The 15,772-nt window shown below is 41.8% G+C and overlaps 1 protein-coding gene across 2 annotated transcripts; it reads right to left on the bottom strand.

Moving 5' to 3' along the window:
* Positions 1 to 317: 317 nt before the first annotated feature.
* LOC142057782 (granulocyte-macrophage colony-stimulating factor receptor subunit alpha-like) lies at positions 318 to 14,834 on the bottom strand. Of its 2 annotated transcripts, none has more exons than XM_075094488.1 (9): positions 14,631 to 14,834; positions 8,435 to 8,588; positions 8,167 to 8,342; positions 7,308 to 7,447; positions 4,552 to 4,587; positions 2,877 to 3,015; positions 2,056 to 2,147; positions 1,559 to 1,640; positions 318 to 593 (listed from the first exon to the last, which is right to left on the bottom strand). In XM_075094488.1, the coding sequence occupies exons 2-8, from the start codon at positions 8,584 to 8,586 to the stop codon at positions 1,581 to 1,583; spliced, it is 795 nt and encodes a 264-aa protein (XP_074950589.1). In that variant the 5' UTR covers positions 8,587 to 8,588; positions 14,631 to 14,834; the 3' UTR covers positions 318 to 593; positions 1,559 to 1,580. The 2 variants fall into 2 exon arrangements, with proteins under 2 accessions (XP_074950589.1, XP_074950580.1); XM_075094479.1 differs by lacking the exon at positions 2,056 to 2,147 and adding an exon at positions 2,212 to 2,299 and having other exon boundaries at positions 322 to 593.
* Between the last annotated feature and the right edge of the window lie 938 nt (positions 14,835 to 15,772).

Here is a 15,772-nt window from a genome sequence, read left to right as displayed (position 1 = left end):
ATTATGAGAAAATGCCTCCTGAACTCTTCAACTATATTCATTTTGTATGAGTAAATGATCATTTTAAGAGGTTTAATCTTGGCCAGTTGTCAGTGGGTTTTCATACAGATGACAAGTTTTTATTCCTGATCACAATCTCAGTGCAGCTGTACTTCTCCCAGGGCAGCGGACCACTGGAGATCCTGTATAAGCCCCTTAAGTTTGGTTGTACTTGTTTTATTCTTTTGCGTGGTGTTGAAAAGCGGTATAATAACTTCCAAAGCACTACTGAAATGTTTTTGCTGAAACGTTGCAAGAATACTCATCATAAGAAGAATGAAAAATAGTCCAAACAACTGAAATTCTTTATGGAAAATGCAATCAAATACAAATAAGCTTTTAAAGATAGGCTCTTGGGGAATTGTCTCTACAGGCAATGCTATTGTCTCTGCTTGCAAGAAGGAGAAAATGTGTAAAGCCTGTAAATGACTATCAATAAGATATTTATATTTGAAAAAATTCAAGTTCCTTGTTTCACTTGCGTGCTGTTAAGCCACTTCTTCAATAATTATTTCTTCAGTTTCATGCTTTATTAATTGATTCTTACAGTCTGTCTATTAAAGGAAGAACAAAACATTTCATTAGTGTTTCATGCATGAGATTAGCCATGAGTTTACGATTTTCCTGTTATTCAGAGAGTTGTTAGCTAGTATATAGAATCTAGAAGCTGTAGTGGGACTCTGGCAATGTGAGGACTGAAGTAGACATGTCTAGGTCTTCCCTCTGTGACAAACTCCCCAAAGAGGAGCAAAAGACTTTTCAACTCAAAACGAGAAGGCTCATCTTTTTAAATGTAGGAAAGTTAACGTGATGAAGGAACAGAAAGTAAAAGGATTTATAAAGGCTCACCAGTGATCCAGTGTGTCCTTGTAGAGACATTCTTGCTTCCAGACCTGGCTGTAGCCATCTTAAAGAATTTCAGCAAATTGCAGCAAACTTTGCAAATGCTCTCTAGATAGACTGCTCCCTTCTGTTACTTGCAATGTCTGTCTGTTCCTTCTTCTCGCCAGTGTCTTCAGCTCTCCACATAAGATAGAACCTCTCAGCTCTCTGCTCTACTTTTGTGCTTACTGCACCCTAGAAACTTTTCCTCCTTCAGCATCACTGCCAAAAACTAACATGGGTCTCAACATCTGCTATGGCACAACTGGTTTTGGCCAGCAGTAGATTTATTTGCCCCTTCTCTTCCCAAGGCTGACCAACAGTCTGATTCTGCGTTATTATTGGGCTGAGAAGTTTAAGATCAGTGCTATGCTAGTGATAGCATATGGCTTGTAGGAAGAGCAGGGTGAAATTTTGTATTTTGTCCAATACTCCAGGTAGAGAGATGATGAGGGTTTCAGAATGGAAAAGGAGAAAAAGAATTATTGCGTATGGACCTTCTCCTCCAATACCCCAAGAACAAGAAAGAAAACATATCCTTGCTTCTGTGGATCTTTCTGACACTTAGGTAATACCTTTGAGACTGCAATGGATCCTTACTTCCAACAAATTTCAGGCAAATGGAAGGAAAACGTACCTGGAAATCTATTGGAGAGATATCATGGAATGGGTCTCTTGGCTGTGGTACTGTAGCAGATGTTTTTTTCAAATAAATCCTTCTACAATGGCAAAAAGTGTTGGTGAAGAAAAGACCGTATGTGAACATATGAAGACATGCTATATAATAATGCTTCTGAGGTATTATTTTGTTCCTCTAAGAGAAAAGTAGCAAAAAAAAAAAAAACCAAACTAAAAATTATGTAGGCTGAGTACAATGGTATAATTTCATTGCTCAGAATTTGGATGATAATAATTTACTTTATGACTTATTAAAGAATCATAGGAAGTTGCTTTTTAAGTATCTGAAAGGGAAATATCCTCAAAACAAGGAAACAATTTCATGCCATTCTACATTGCAGGGTCTGTTGGCAGGAAAGCAGCACTGATATAAAGCCTTGCCCTAGTAAATGGAAAGCATTATGTTATATTGATCAGATGGGTAAGAAGTTTGGGAATCAGAAATATAGAGCCTACTTGAGGAGCATCCAGCAGGTCATGGTTCCTGCTATAGTTCAGTGTCAATTTTCTCCCTCCCTCCTCTCCTTTAAAAGGAGGCCAGAAATTTTCTGTTGGGGAAAGAGGTGTTATTACAACGACAGAATAAAAATTGTGCAAAGAAATAAGGCTTACACTGCGCAGAGAATAAGTACGAGACTTGCTACCACCACTGGTGTCAGAAATAACGTATATGATGAAGTAGATCTAAGCTGTTCTTTTCCTGAAAGACAAGCAATCATCAAAGTGTTGACTGACATGATATGACAGAACAGGAATGATTGCATAGCTATGTGCAATCTGCTTCGCATGACAGTGTCAAGCACTGGTATGAAGTGGCTTCTTCCTTAGCTTAGCACCTCTGTGTCCTGTAACATGTAAAGGAACGAGATGGATGGAAGTATGTGGACTGTCTATGGTAATCTGAGACCTTACCGAGCATTTTGGGAGGAACTGAGGCCTAGAGAGTTCTTCAGAATCCAAGGTGGCCAAAAGTAACAGGAGAAAAGAGAAGTTTATAAAACCAGAAGTAGAAATGAAAGAAGGAAAAGAGCTGGGAACAGACCTTGAAAAGGTCTGCTTTATTCACTGTCTCCTTGCAAGAAGCACACACTCTCACACCAGAATGCTCGGAGACCTCCCTCACATTAAGAGATATGCCGATTCTTTGCTCCTTTTCATCCTAGCACATTAATGTGTAAATATCAATGTGTTGATACCTGTAAGTATGAAGTAATAAATGAGGCAGACAATTAATAACTGAGGGAGAGCTAAGTCAAGGAGGTGATTTTCACTCTTACCAAACTCTACGGGTGTACTCCACTCTCCCCAGCTTCTGCTCACTAAACAATTATTGTCAGTCGCTCTGATTTTGACGCTGTACCTTTTTCCTGCACTGAAGCTCCCAAATATGTAGGAGTTTCCTGAGACGTTTCTTTCCTAAATACAAAACAACTAGACTGAGAACTTTTTATTCACTAGATGTACAGATGTTAAGAATGAATCAGGTTCATTTAATGATGCAGGAGATTACAAAAGATTTTACGCATCCTTCTGTGAACTAGTCATTCTCTCTAGTCTCACCAGACTAGAGCGAAACAACAAATAGAAAATTATGCCTTAATAAATTAGCTTGTTCCATCCTAATTCCTTTTGTTTGAACATTTCTGTTACTGGTGTTGTGAAGATGAAACCTGCAGTATTCTTCCCTGGCTCCTTAGCCTCTGCTAAACAATGGGACTTTTTGGGAAAAGAAAAAAAAAGTTTATTTTCAGTCTGTGAATGTTTCATTCTACTGTAAGATAATTCTTTAAAGATCTGGCATTTCCTTACCACGGAAATTTTTAAAACTGAAGCAGAGTTTAACAGCCAGATTAAACAGAAGGGAAAAATTTGACATATATTGAAATCCTTCTCAGAAGAATATTAAGCTTCCTTGTAAACATGAATTTCTTTTTCCTTCTTTATACTGGCTTAATCTTCCAGGTGATATTTTCTTGCATCCTGCATCTCAACCCCTTCCAGAGACCATTATAAAGAAAAAATTTCGTCACATTTTGTGTGTCTAAGTGTAATGTGGCATTATCATCCACATTTATACATATAAATGGATGTGTGTTCCATCAAAAAGGGCATCACCAGCAGAGAGAAAGAAGTCCTTATCCACTCTACTCAGCGCTTGTCAGGCCACACCTGGAGGACTGTGCACAGTTCTGGTCCCCGCTGCACAAAAAGGATGTGGACAGGCTGGAAGGGGTCCAGAGAAGGGCCACCAAGACAATCAGAGGACTGGGAAGCCTGCCGTACGAGGATAGGCTGGGAGAACTGGGTTTGTTCAGCCTTGAGAAAAGGAGGCTCAGAGGGGATCCCATCACCATGTACCAGTACTTAAGGGGTAGCTGCAAAGAAGATGGAGACTCCCTTTTGACACGGAGTCCCATGGAGAGGACAAGGGGGAATGGACACAAGTTGCTCTTGGGGAGATTCCGATCGGACACGAGAGGGAAATTTTTCACAGTGGGGACAGTCACCATTGGAATAATCTCCCCAGGGAAGTGGTTGACTCGGCCACGTTGGACACCTTCAAGAGTCGTCTGGACAGGGTGCTGGGCCATCTTGTCTCGACTGTGCTCTTCCCAGAAGGGTTTGGCTAGATGCTCCCTGAGGTCCCTTCCAACCTGTGTGATTCTGTGATTCATATGAATTTGGTAGGAAGTACAAGAGACTATAAAATGGAAGATTTTGTGACTTGCATAGAAGTAATATGAAGTTCCACATGTGCAGCTATTTTTTTGTACCATGTTTTATAAATAACAGTTTAAAAGTTTGAGTTTAGGAAAATTGTCAATAAAGAGCATATATAGTATACTGAAACTGGTAGTGTGAATCCAAAACAATTTGATTGGAGGATGCTCTGATAGAAGTGGCATTTCAATCCAGCATAAACGTTAGATTAATACAGTAATAAAGACTTACTGTTTTAGATGTCGTGTTGATGTTCTCAGGATCAGCCTAGCAACAAAAGATAATGACAGTATTTATGATTGTTCTCTTTGTTACTGTGTAATAAGAGGTTCTGCCTTATGAATGTTTGATTTGCAGGGGAAAAAAAAAGTACGTTTAATATTTTAAAGGTGTTCTTTTAAAGGCTGTGAAGTTAAGCTGTTTGTACTGGGTTTGCACAGCAGGGTTTTGCTAGTGCCGGGGCTACAGGGGTGGCTTCTGAGAGAGGCTGCTAGAAGCTTCCCCCATGTCCAACAGAGCCAGTGCCAGCCAGCTCCAAGATGGACCCACTGCTGGCCAAGGCCGAACCCATCAGCGATGGTGGTAGCGCCTCTGGGATAAGGTATTTAAGAAGGGGGGAAAAAAACCTGTGCAACTGCAGCTGGAGAGAGAAGTGAGAATATGTGACAGAAACAACCCTGTAGACACCAAGATCAGTGAAGAAGGAGGGGCAGGAGGCACCAGAGCAGAGATTCCCCTGCAGCCTGTGGTGAAGACCATGGCGAGCCAGGCTGATCCCCTGCAGCCCATGGAGGTTAATGATGAAGCAGATATCCACCTGCAGCCCGTGGAGGACCCCACGCCAGAGCAGGTGGATGTGTGAAGGAGAGGCTGTGACCCCCTGGGAAGCCCATGTTGGAGCAGGCTCTTGGCAGGACCTGTGGACCCATGGAGAGAGGAGCCCACGCTGGAGCAGGTTTGCTGGCAGGACCTGTGACCCCGTGGGGGACCCACGCTGGAGCAGTCTGTTCCTGAAGGGCTGCACCCTGGGGAAGGGACCCACGCTGGAGCAGTTCGTGAAGAACTGCAGCCTGTGGGAAGGACTCACTTTGAAGAAGTTTGTGGAGGACTCTTTCCCATGGGAGGGACCCACATTGGATCAGGGGAAGAGTGTGAGAAGTCCTCCTGAGAAGGAGGGAGCAGCAGAGACAACATGTGATGAACTGACAGCAACCCCCATTCCCCATCCCCCTTTGCCACTGTGAGGGAGGAGGTGGAGTATTCAGGAGTAAAGGTAAGCCCAGGAAGAGGGGAGGGGTGGGGGGAAGGTGTTTTAAGATTTAGTTTTTATTTCTGATTATCCTACTCTGACTTGATTGGTAATAAATTAAACAGATTTCCCCAAGTCGAGTATGTTTTGCCTGTGACAGTAACTGCTGAGTGATCTCTCCCTGTCCTTATCTCGACCCATGAGCCTTTCATTATATTTTCTCTCCCCTGTCCAGCTGAGGAGGGGAGTGATAGAGCAGCTTTGGTGGGCACCTGGTGTCCAGCCAGGGTCAACCCACCACACTGTTCTTCCTCTAAAAGGTTTTTCCTCAGCACTGGTTCTCTGAAATACTGTGCCCTTTCAGTTTGTTTGCAGAACTGAGTACCAAATAACTAAATTTTAAAAAGGCTCAAGTTGCCCACCATTTAAAATTATGTTTTACCTGTACAAAACAAAGTATCTAAAAAAATACTAGCGAACTGGAACAATGTCTTTTTCCATTAAAACTTTTGTCTGTGTAGCTTTTACATGCTTAAACATTTAATTAAGCTATGTCATGTCTCCATTTCTTTTACTTTTTGCTGTTGGAATAATGGACTCACAAATGTTTCCACCAATATTTCAAACTTTGTTTTTGATGGTTTTAATACTACTCTCCATATTTATCCAAGTCTTCGGAATACTAGCAGTTCCTGAAGTGGATAACAACGGTATGCAGTCAAGACCTGGCAAATCTGGATATTCTGATCCAATAATCTGACAGAATATTTCTTTTTATTGAAAGACATGGATGGTTCTTTTCACTTTAAGTTAAAAAGTAAGGACATGGGACTCAATAAAATCCCACAATGAACAGATGCTGTATTGCTGCCCCTTACATCTGAATGTGACAGCTGGGGTGCAACCATCCTGACTGTATACGCTGCAGTCTTACTTCAGACATAAACTCCTGAACCTTTTCAGCAACACCATGCTGGTATCAGTAAATGGAGGCAATAGGAGAACAAGGCATGGCTGGATACGAAAAGGGTAGGATGGAAGTTACGGGGGTCCGGGTGGAGATACCTCAAAGTTCCTGCAATACATCCTAACTTACAGGTGCACCTTTGTAATAAAGCATGTGCTACTTCTCTGGACCCAATTTAGTACTACTATAAACCCGACTGAGCAGTCATGATGACTACAAAAAGAAAAAATGCAAAGTGAGTTTGTGAAAGACATGACAAAAGGTGACTGATGGCATAGGAGGCTGCAAAGAGGAAAACCACAGAGCAGAAGTTCCTGACCTAACTTCATCAAAACCAGCACTAGGACTGAAAGACTGCACTGGGGCCCAAACTGCCCTACAGGGACACATAAAATGGGTTGTATCCAATTTAACAGTAGCTTTGATTTCTTTCTTTGTAGTATATTTAAAATTCATCTGATGTAACCTATAACTGTTTATCATAAAGTCATAAAGGTAATATGGTCCATGCTAGAATAACTATTCAGCCTCAGTGTGGGGAATCCCTTGCCCAGTTTCTTTAAGAACCGGGTGTGGACTGAAAATACTCCTTCAGTTTGCTGCCCCTATTTGTGAGTGACAGCCGTCCTCAGCTCACATGCAAGAGGGGCACTACATATCGAAAAGGAGAGATTAGTTAAGCAGGGAAAGAGAACAGGGTGCTGGTTGTATGGTAGTATGTGTGGAAATACAAGCATACCAAATGCTATTAAGAGTCATAATTATTCGTACCTTGTTTTCTATGACAATTTCATATTTGAAACAAGCATATCTTTTCACATGACTTGTGCGAGGTGGTTGCCACCGAATTTCACAACCATGAGAAGCTTCTGTACAATTCACAGTGACATTTAATGGAGGGGTGAGCTTTTCTACAATAATATAACCAGAAATATTATTGATTAATAATTATCTCTCTTCACTCTGCCTTTTTAAAATACAGGTAAGTGTTCAAGCAACTGGTCTAAAAAATTGTAATACAGCTTTACTAGAATTATTATATTCACCCCATATTCTGAAGCAAGACTCCCTGATTTAACGCTCCAGTTGAGGAGCCTGGACTATCAGCAGCAACAGTAGGTAAAAGTAAAAACACAGACAATTTCTTAGATTCTACTGAATTCAACATGCTATCTGTGCAGGTTTGGGGCTTTTTTTGTTGTTGTTTTGTGTTTGTTTTCTTTTTTTTAATTAGCAACAGTGTTAAGGTAATTGGTATTTGTGTGGATGAACAGAATTATGAGGTAATGATACAAAACCAACATCTGGATAGTCCCAGTCAGGCATCCTTAGCTAGTTAATCCCAAAAGATGACACCTTTCTTTCACAGAACATATATTTGACTGAAATATTTCACAACTCTCTGACCTATGATTTCAGATTGTCTTTTAAATTATTTTGGTTTTGTTTGTTCTTATATTTTTGACTTTTGAGCCATCAAGTCTGGGGAAAAGAAAACCAACAAACAACAACAACAACAAAAAACAGTTCTGAGAAGCAGTAGTTTTAAAACGTATGGGTTTTTTTCCAGGAATAAATTCTTCATTCCCTTAGCATAAAACTGCAAATAAAATTGAAAAAAAATCCTTACCAATTTTGTACAGGATAATCATCTTCTCATATGACCGAATGGTTTGTCCACTTCTAGACACGTTTACCAGGAAATGAGCTTTTGTATTTTCTATTGTCACGTTTTGGAATCTACATCCTGTATGCCTTCCACAATTATCTTCGGTGTAATTCTGGCATTCTGTGAAATCTTCTTTCCTTTACATGACATATTGCATCAGTTAAATATTGACAATGTCACATGTCAGACCAGAAATCAAAATTCCCTAGATTCAAGCAGACCTACTTACCCTGAGGTCGTTGGGTAGAAGAGACCTGAGGTCTTCCAGTACAGGAAATATTGGGTATCTCCTGAAGCAGTCCTGCCCACATCCCAAGTGCAGTTCATGAAGGAAACATTAAAAATGACACAGACGAAATTTTCAATGGCTGTCCCATTCATGCCTGCAAACACAGGAAGAACATCCCATGTCCATTCTGGAAAGACTGTATAATGGTTCAAATCATGCAGATCTCTGCAAACCCTTGTAGTAATTTTTAGCCACCTGATTAGTAAATCCAACTGCATATTGTTTGGGACTTGCAGTTATGTGCTTACTTTAAGATAGCAACGATTTTATTTTGTTGAGCTAGGAGGATAATCTATCAATGTTACAGATGCTGAAGATGCGACTAGGATTTAGCTCTAATCAACTCAGACACAGTGATGTAGTGGAAGCTAATAACAAAGGCAGTCACTGTTGTGCCTTTTGTTTAGATCCCCTGTCTATCTAAGGTCCAGTCTACAGTGGAATGCTACAACCATAAGCCAGGCAAGTTCTCTCTTCCGTGTTTGTCTTAAGTGCTCGGAGCCTTGGTTGGCTTATAAAGGACTAAGGATTTAAAATAACCTGTCCATCACTTTCTTCTGTGTAACAGCTGGGTGATTACAGCCCAAACCTGAGACTGCTTCCTGAAGCTAGCCCCTGCAGAAGTGTCTCAGTAGTGGCATATTGTTTGTTCTTGAATTGAAAACGGTTGCTAATCCATTCTGGCACTTTGAATTCAAGGGTAGTGGGAATTTTGTTTGCAGTGAACTTGGTAGAAGCCAGCCTGAATATCCATGTCGTTAGTGTAAAATCAAGACAGAACTGAAGCAAGAGTTGATAGCTATTCAGGTTGTGTATTCACATGAGGAATGAATTCCTTGTGTGTTTCTTCCCAATCAAAAGGTGAGATCTCCGACAGGAAATAATAATCATGTAGTACCTCTTCTTGACTACTGTCATCATGAATTGAAGGACTGGGTGACAGATTTCCAAGACAGTGATTCACTGAGCTGAAGCACTACAGGTATCACCTTGACTTGTACCTCCCCTGTTCGCCTTGAAACTCCCTACGTGTCTAACAAAGGTTCCCTAACAGGGCTTAGCAACTACCATGTTATGAGACCAAGTGACTGTCTCCTGTCCAACCTCCACTGCAATCCACGTTGGAAGCCTCTTTTTCCTTATGTTCCCACAAGCATCTGACCATATAATTGACAGCACTGATTTCAAAAGAAATGCTGTTATAGAGCAGACCAAAACTTCTGACATCAGGGGATGCTTAGGGTGAAAAGTAGAAGGAGTGAGAAAGCATGACATCACCTGGAGCCTCTGGCAGAAAATACCAGGTGAAACTTGAGGCTGACCTCTAGGGTTTTGGAGCTGGGGGTATCGAGGATTGGAAGCCCACTACACTGTGACTGAAAAAGAGATACTAGCAGCATATGAGGGGGGTTTGAGCTGCTTCAGAATTTTTTGGTACAGAAGCACAACTCCTCTTGGCACTTTGATTGCCTGTACTACACTGGATGTTTAAAAGAAACATTCCCTCTACGTATCACGTAAACGATGCAACATGGAGTAAGTGGCTAGCATCGATCATTCAACAAGCTCAAATGGAGAACCTCAACCACCCAGGAATCCTGGAAGAGATCACGGACTGGCCAGAAGGCAAAGATTTCAGAATATTGCCAGAGGATGAGTTGTCTGAAGCAACTGCTACATGTACTGAAGACCTCCTTCCCAGGGCGTGGCTGGATATTGTCTGCTGATGGGAAGCGGAGAATAAAGAAGAGGGAGAGTGAGATAGTGGCTTGGTGGGCACCTGGTGGCCAGCCAAGGTCAAACCATCGCAGTATTTTTTTCCTGTTTGCTATCACAAATGGCTCTCCTCTTTTCAAACTGGAATAATTCCCTCTGTTCTTAGAGGCTTACATCCCTCATCCCAGAACAGTCTACTTCAAACTTTTGCTTCTTGTAGTGTCAGAAACTGAGGAGTCAGATATTACAGATCGTTGTAGGGAATTTAAATTACTAAGGAAGTGTGAGTACCTGCAAAGGGTGACTCCACATTCACTCATGTGGCACGAAGGTCTGAGCAGAGCTAGTCAAACACTGGCATCAGCTCTTGTCAAGCATCTCTGTGTCTTAGGTACCATTTTCCTTTTCTCAGAGGAAGTTAAAACTCTTTGGAAGAGACTTCTCTATTCACAGCATTTATGTTTCTGGTTTTTTTCTACATGAAGAAGCAACATTGGTTAATGGAGGTTTTTTGTTTGTTTTAGTATTTCCTCACAGTGTAACTTCCTAATAGCAATTTTCTTGATTGCAGGTATTTTTAAGGTTAATTACAAGAATGTGAGGCAAATTCTTATGAACTCAGGAAACAGAGAAACATGGTAATATTTTGTTACTCGTCTGTCTTTCTATATTAATTTTTATGGTCATTTCAGAGTGCCGATTCTGGACTGACTCAATTTCTGGTGAAAGCAAAAACCCAGCCAGACCCTCCAAGCAAGCTGGAGTGTTGAATATTTCCAGGAGGCACCTCACATTTCATGCAAATTGGCTTGATGTGTCCTGTCCATCATGGTCTGCAGGAATCAAGACAGGACAGGACACCATGTCCGGGTTGCAACAGGGTCAGACTCTTCACTGTAGCCTGATTCTTCTCTGCTTATCATTTGCAGCATCAATCTTTTCTTTGTAAATCCTCGTGCTACAGTAAGGATGTGGCCACAGCTGCTGGGGAGCGATACTGAAGAATCTTAACTACAGACAGTATGGAGGCCTGGCCATGAAATGCTATGTGAGATATTGGTCTCAACAGTTATTTCCACTTTCCCATGCTCTCAGTGATCTCTCCAGTAATGCACATAGGAGCCTTGAGACCTCTTGTCCTTCTAGTCTGCCCCTTTTCACATAACCCTATTTTTCTCCATTTTGTGCCATCTGTTCAGTCACTCTTAACCTCTTCTCCTTCCTTTCATCATCCTACTTTCCTTTTAGGCACTTATTTGCTTATTCTCTGGCAACAGTCCGCTCACCGTTCATCTATAGTCTTTGCTTCATTCTTCTTGTCATCTCCCTCTGTCTGCTGTCATGACTCCTCTGCTGTCAAAATCTCTCTGAGTTTCCTACACATGACAGCAGCCCCATGCTGCAAGCAGTCTCATGGAAATGCTTGTCTGGAGCACTGGCGAAGGAGTCGTCTGCAGCCCTGCCTGCTTAGAGTAGTGCTTGCTTGGCGCCATTGCCTCCAGGCTCTGGATGTGTCACTGGTCTTGCAGCGGGAACAGCAGGGCCTGTAAGTGTTTGCTTTCCTCATAAGAAATGACCATTTCCATAGAGCATAGCACTAAGGGGGTTTGCTTCTCAAAGCATTTGTGTTTCACGGTTGACTGACTTTTAGAACAAATTACACAAGGAAAGATTAGTGTTGGATTGTGCCTATGTTCTCTCTATTGCCCCAGATGAAGTTGCCAACACATAGCCAGGTCCTCTGGCTTTTCTCTGGCGTGCAGGCAGGATAAGAGATACAGGAGCTGTGGTAAGCCCTAAGTGATTTGTCAGACCCATCCATACCTTCTGCCCGGTGGCCAAGCTCCAGCGTGTGTGGCTCCAGCACCACATCTGCAGAAGCTTTGTGCCTCCAAGAGCTCTACCCTCTCCCAGAGTGGTCTTTTGCAGACAGGTGGGGTAAAACTCCCTCTGCTCTGAACAAACCTCATTGTTGAAGGTATCAGCAGGAACACCTACTTATATCAAACTGTTTGGGAGTGTTATTTGGAGGAGCAGACCAGAAGAAACATATATATGTTTTTGTAAGTGGCATTTCCTCATATTTCATTAATATAAGAGATGATATAGAGTCTATTAGGAGGTAAACCCCCATCCTTAACTCTATGCTTGTTCCTGCTTTGCTTCTTTCCTTCTTCTTTCCTGGCCAGCCTCACAAATGTCTTGACCTCTCAGCGTGTGCCTACCCTGCTATGTGGGGGACGGCCCCAGAGAGGACTCAAGCAGCTGGTTTGTGCACTCCTCAGTTCTTAGCTCACTGCCTAGCTCTCTCCAGGACAGGTCTGCTATAAACCTAATCTATCCACCTAAGCTATGTGAGTAGGAGTGAGTCAGTGGTACTTGGCTTTGGAGCTTTCTTTTATTTAGAGGTATGCGCATAACCTCTATGCTTAAGTTTTGCACTAGCAAAAGCTTATCGAGGAAAACATTGCTAAACTTATTATTTAATGTCACCAGATGTAAACTTATTATCTAATGTTACCAGATGTATGATGTGTCTTACGCAGCAGTAGTGATCATATCCCTGGAAAGTTGGATGCTGGCAAACGTGACCCCATTGGTCTTTTGCAGCAATGCATGGTCAAACTCAGTCTGCTCTAGAATGATCTCAGCATCAATGTGTCAGAAGGAAAATCAGTCATATTTAAATACTGTGCTATGCCCGTAAGGGTTTTTTACAGAAAACATCCATTAAATGCTGACTTAAGAACTTTCAGTTCTTACCCTCACAGCCTGTAAGTCTGTACAGTCTTGTCTTAGCTCTTAGGCTGTGAGTGAAGGATGCTACCAGAAAATGTCACCCGAGACCAAGGTTCCTTGGTTCTAATTCCCAGCTTTGCCAGTGACTTTGTTTTCTTGAGTCATTCTGGGAAAGTTACTCCTGCCGATGATACACTTCCAGAAATGAAAATTTGAATTTTACTCATAGGGTGATGTGAGGATAAACTGATGCTTATACATTGCAGTCATATGGAGAGTACCATACACTTGCTAAGCTTACCAGGAGTCATAGAAATAGGAATGAAAACCTTAAAATGCATACCAGGCAGTGAAAAATTCCTCTCAAATGGCTGCCTAAATGCAAATTTCCCCAAACTGCTTCACTCTTTAGATCAGTATTTTGATTTCTGAAGATGATACAAAACTGGGAGAAGTGGTTGATATACCACTATTTCGCTTCAGAGGGACCTGGACAGGCTGGAGAAATGGGCTGAAAGAATCTCACGAAATTCAGCAAAGGGAAGCGCTGAGTCCTTTACCTGGGAGTAACTACCCCCAGCACCAGTACAGGCTGAGGACGACCTGCTGGAAAGCATCTTTGCAGAGGTGGCCTTGGGGGTCCTGGTGGACAACAGGCTGACCATGAGCCAGCAATGTGCCCTTGCAGAAAGGAAGGTGAAAGGCATCCTGGCCAGCATTAGGCAGAGTGCTGCCAGCAGGTTGAGGCTGGTAATCCTTCCCCTCCACTTATCACTGGTGAAGCAAGACCTGGACTTCTGGATCCAGTTCTGGGATACTCAGTACAAGAAAGACACAGAGCTACTGTAGAGAGTTCAGCAGAGCCACAGAGATGATTAAGGGCTCTAATATATAAGAGGAGGCTGAGAAAACTGGGACTATTCATCCTGGAGAGATGATGGATCAGGGATATCTTAGCCATGTGTATAAATATCCAACTGTGGGGAGTAAGGAAGATGGAGTCGGACTCACCTCAGTGGCACCCAGTAACGGGACAAGGGGCAATGAGCAAAAACTGAAATAATGGGAATTCAATTTAAACACAAGAAAACACTTTTTACTGTGAGGGTAGTCAACCACTGGAACAGGTTTTCCAGGGGGGTTGTGGAGTCTCCAAGGTTGGAGATACTCGAACCTGACTGGACAAAGCCCTGAGAAACCTGCTGTAGCTGACCTTAATCCAAGCAAGGGGTGGCACAGGACAATCTCCAGAAGTGCCTTCCAGCCTCAACCATCCCAAGATCCTGTGATTTACTTTTTTTTCCAAGAAATAGACATCCACATATTTCTAATTAGGCTAATTTATAGAAAGGGTACAGAAAATAGCATTTCTTTCTGTTGTTGCAAAATAGGTGTCAGATAACAAATGTCAAATAGCACAACAGACACCATAGACATTTCATAGGATTCCTTGCATCTTGCAGAAATCTTTAGAAATTTTATATATACACAGGTTTACATTTTTAATGCAATAGGCTAAAGCATCACCAAAATTTTGCCTAGACGTTCTTAAGCAGGAAGCTAATCCAGATTTTGTACGTTTGCTACTATAACTGTATCTAACTTAATCCTGCGCAAAGACTTGCATTCTGCACGAAATCCGTGGCACAAGAAAATCAATAGACAACACAGAAGGACATACCTGCTCTTGAAAAAACCCTCCTTGTTTATCTTGTTTGATTTTGGATCACAGCAGCAGGACACTTGAAGGTGTAGCTGTGGTCATGCAGGCATCAGTTTTGCTCTGCCAATGAACTATTTTTACTGCATGGCAGTAGCAAATGCTGCAATTCAGAAAGTGTCGCAGTTTATCATTTCCCTTACTGCTTTCAAACTTCCTTAAATTTCCTAATTTGCAGATGCTAATGATTTCACATGAACTGATCACGCAACTAACCCTTCCTTCCTGTTATGTTGGATGAACTAAGTATTAATAGTCACAATATGCAAACTCATTATACGTAAATACATAAATACTCAGTAGTCATAGTAAGGAATATGCGCATAGAAATACCTCTCCTACAAATTAACACATTTTCGTAAATAATATGTTCTGGCAATAACAGCAGTGTTGAATGGCTAGTCCGTGTGTAAAGTGCTTGCAGCACGGCCACTTAATTTTGTCAGGACCCGACTGGCTGTATACATAGTTTATGACCTGTGCACCAGCCCAGGTTCTCCTTTGAGGAAGATCAATCCTTAGCATGCATTTGCAAACAGCTAAGAAAATAATGTCTCGCCTGTCTGTAGGCAAAGCAGTGGCATGGAAAATATCAAATCCAAATTTCTGAACTTTCTCACTGCCTGACTTTGGGTTGGTTTCATTTCTTTCATTTTTGCGTACAATATAATGAGTTAGGTGCAAAAGTGTCAGAATATTCAAAGTAAAAGAAAATATCCAAAGCATTTGCTGAATTCAGTAATGTCAAGCTCGCAAAATGCAGCAGCTGCATGTTCATATGCAATATATGCCATTATATTCATATAAATATGAGGGTCTAAGCCACAATGTTTGCTTTAACGTCCAGCAGCTTTAGATGTAGCTCTGGGTCATGCTGAGTGTTAGCCACTTCCCAGTTTGTTTCAGATGATATCTGGCATGCAGATACGCAATCTTCCTGTAATAGATTCTTTTTACTTGCTGTTCTCAAACACTTGTAGCAAGAGTGATTTAAATTACCTCCTACCTTCAAGTCCTGACAGAGGCACAACAGCAGAAAGGTGAAGAATTCCCCAGGCTGCTTCGGAGTCAGGCAGCTTCCTTAGTAGTCTGTTAGAGGAAGA

The sequence above is a fragment of the Phalacrocorax aristotelis genome, chromosome 1, assembly GCF_949628215.1.
Source record: "Phalacrocorax aristotelis chromosome 1, bGulAri2.1, whole genome shotgun sequence".
Taxonomy (NCBI): domain Eukaryota; kingdom Metazoa; phylum Chordata; class Aves; order Suliformes; family Phalacrocoracidae; genus Phalacrocorax; species Phalacrocorax aristotelis.
The sequence above is the reverse complement of the archived record's forward strand: the minus strand, read 5'-3'. Positions and strand labels throughout refer to the sequence as shown.

Excerpts from the sequence above, each read along its gene's own strand:
- LOC142057782 (XM_075094479.1), bottom strand. The coding sequence starts at position 8,586 with ATGAATGGGACAGCCATTGAAAATTTCGTCTGTGTCATTTTTAATGTT. Across the intron at positions 7,448-8,166 it reads GATTATCCTGTACAAAATTG|AAAAGCTCACCCCTCCATTA; the intron begins GTAAGGATTTTT and ends ATATTATTGTAG. Across the intron at positions 594-1,558 it reads TCTCTCCAATAGATTTCCAG|ACAGACTGTAAGAATCAATT; the intron begins GTACGTTTTCCT and ends TTCCTTTAATAG.